This window comes from Galeopterus variegatus, unplaced genomic scaffold (genome assembly GCF_000696425.1).
Source record: "Galeopterus variegatus unplaced genomic scaffold, G_variegatus-3.0.2 Scaffold473, whole genome shotgun sequence".
Lineage (NCBI taxonomy): Eukaryota > Metazoa > Chordata > Mammalia > Dermoptera > Cynocephalidae > Galeopterus > Galeopterus variegatus.
In genome coordinates, this window is record NW_007726584.1 from 15,040 (window position 1) to 16,814 (window position 1,775).

The 1,775-nt window shown below is 37.2% G+C and overlaps 1 protein-coding gene across 1 annotated transcript in view; it reads right to left on the reverse strand.

The window, feature by feature from the left end:
- Positions 1-208: 208 nt before the first annotated feature.
- The window catches only part of LOC103587661 (grainyhead-like protein 2 homolog), a 75,863-nt gene continuing 74,296 nt past the window's right edge, over positions 209-1,775 (reverse strand). Inside the window, exon 6 of the mRNA XM_008569176.1 lies at positions 209-542. Within this exon, the coding sequence (XP_008567398.1) occupies positions 362-542 (181 nt within the window). The 3' untranslated portion in view covers positions 209-361. The remainder of the gene's footprint in view (positions 543-1,775) is intronic.

Below are 1,775 nucleotides of genomic sequence, written 5' to 3' on the forward strand. Positions count from 1 at the left end.
CAGCCTGAATGCACCCGATCCTGCCACAACAGAGCAACAGCTCTTTCTCATCCGCAAATACATTCTGACTTACAGCTACCTACTTGAAAACTTAAGATCGGTTGATTGAAAACAACTAGGTAGCGTCTAGGCAATGAATGAAGCAGAGAACATTTCTTGAATACAGTCAGGAAGCATGTTTCAACCACGTCCCTTCCTTGGGGTTTATTGGTTACTGATTAAAGTGATAAACTACAAGCCAATAAGTTCTCTTGCCCCAACTCTCTAACATTTGTTCTAAAGTTATTGATTTCACAATTTTTCCCATGCCACTCCACAAGGCTTTGGAGTGGCAGTTCCACCCATCTGACCCTTCTGTACTTCATTTGAGAAATGTGACCCATACCCTGACTTTGCTGATTGGGTGTCGGAAGCATTTGTTATCCCCGGTCTCGCTGAGCGTTATGGCATAGAACTGTCCTTTGTTGAGGTAGGTCATGGGGCCCTCCCCCTGCTTCTGACGGAGAGATTTGGTGGCTTCCAGGGTGTACTGAAACGTGCCACTGTGAACAGAAAACAAACAGTGGTCAGATTTGCTCACTTGGACTTTTCTGCCTTCTCGATCAACTTCACATTAATAGCATTTTGTATGAATATTAACCAATATTTACTCTATTTTAGAGACAAAACACAGCATATGGCAAAAGAAATGGGACTAGATCAAAGGTCATTGCTAGTACAATATATACAACATTTCTAATAGTGGCCCATAAACCAGATGGTATGAAAGGGGAGAAAGTCCACGGTGCTCCTGGCCAATTGTGCAAGTTCTGGCCAGGAGAACCTTTGCTAGATCTTACTCAGTAATCAGGTAATGCCTGAAGCTTAAGAACTGATAGGATTTTCCACTTTTAACCTGACAACAAACCAAATGTATGAATGCTTTTGTTCAATTCACGTATACATTTAACCTTCTTTTTGTCTAACCAAGATGTTGCAAATACCTATGTCTCACTTCAAAACATTTCAATATGTCCAAAACTCAAACATTCGTCTCTGATAATCTTAGTTCCCTAACAGGGAGTATTTTTTATTTTTTGGTTTTTAAGTCTGCAAAAGAACTCACGACAGGGTTGCTCTAAATTGGGGGTTTGCAAACAATGGCCTTTGGGCCAAATTTAGCTCACTCCCTGTCTTTGTAAATAAAGTTTTATTGAAACAACTATGCTCATTTGTGTATGTATTGTCTATGGCTGCTTTTGTGCTATAACAGCAGGGCTGAGTAGTTGTGACAGAGACTATAGACTGCCACATCTAAAATATTTACTATCTAGCTCATTAGAAAAAAAGTTTCCCTAATATTGTTAAAATATAATATAATTTACAACACAAAAACACTGATTACACAACAGGTATAAATCACAAACTTTCTTGCTTAACATGTTCATTCAGTAATAATTATTTCTGCTACACAGCCTGATGGCACATAGTGGTGATACAATAACAAACTCTTCACGTATTTTCTGAATCATCAAAACCTCTTCATTGGGTCTATTTATTTTTTTAACACCTTAATTTCACAGCCTTTGAAAGACTGGGTGCAAAGAGGACTCTCTAAGTTTGTCTTTTAAAATGGCCTATTAACAAGATTATGAGGGACTTTTGCTTTGTTAAATATTTCTGTAATGTTTTATTTATTTTTTAACTTTTGAAAAAAATTCAAGGGACAAAATAATTTCCTCTTATATGATATAAATCTTAAGCTTAAGCTAATAAACTAAGCAAAATCCAGAATA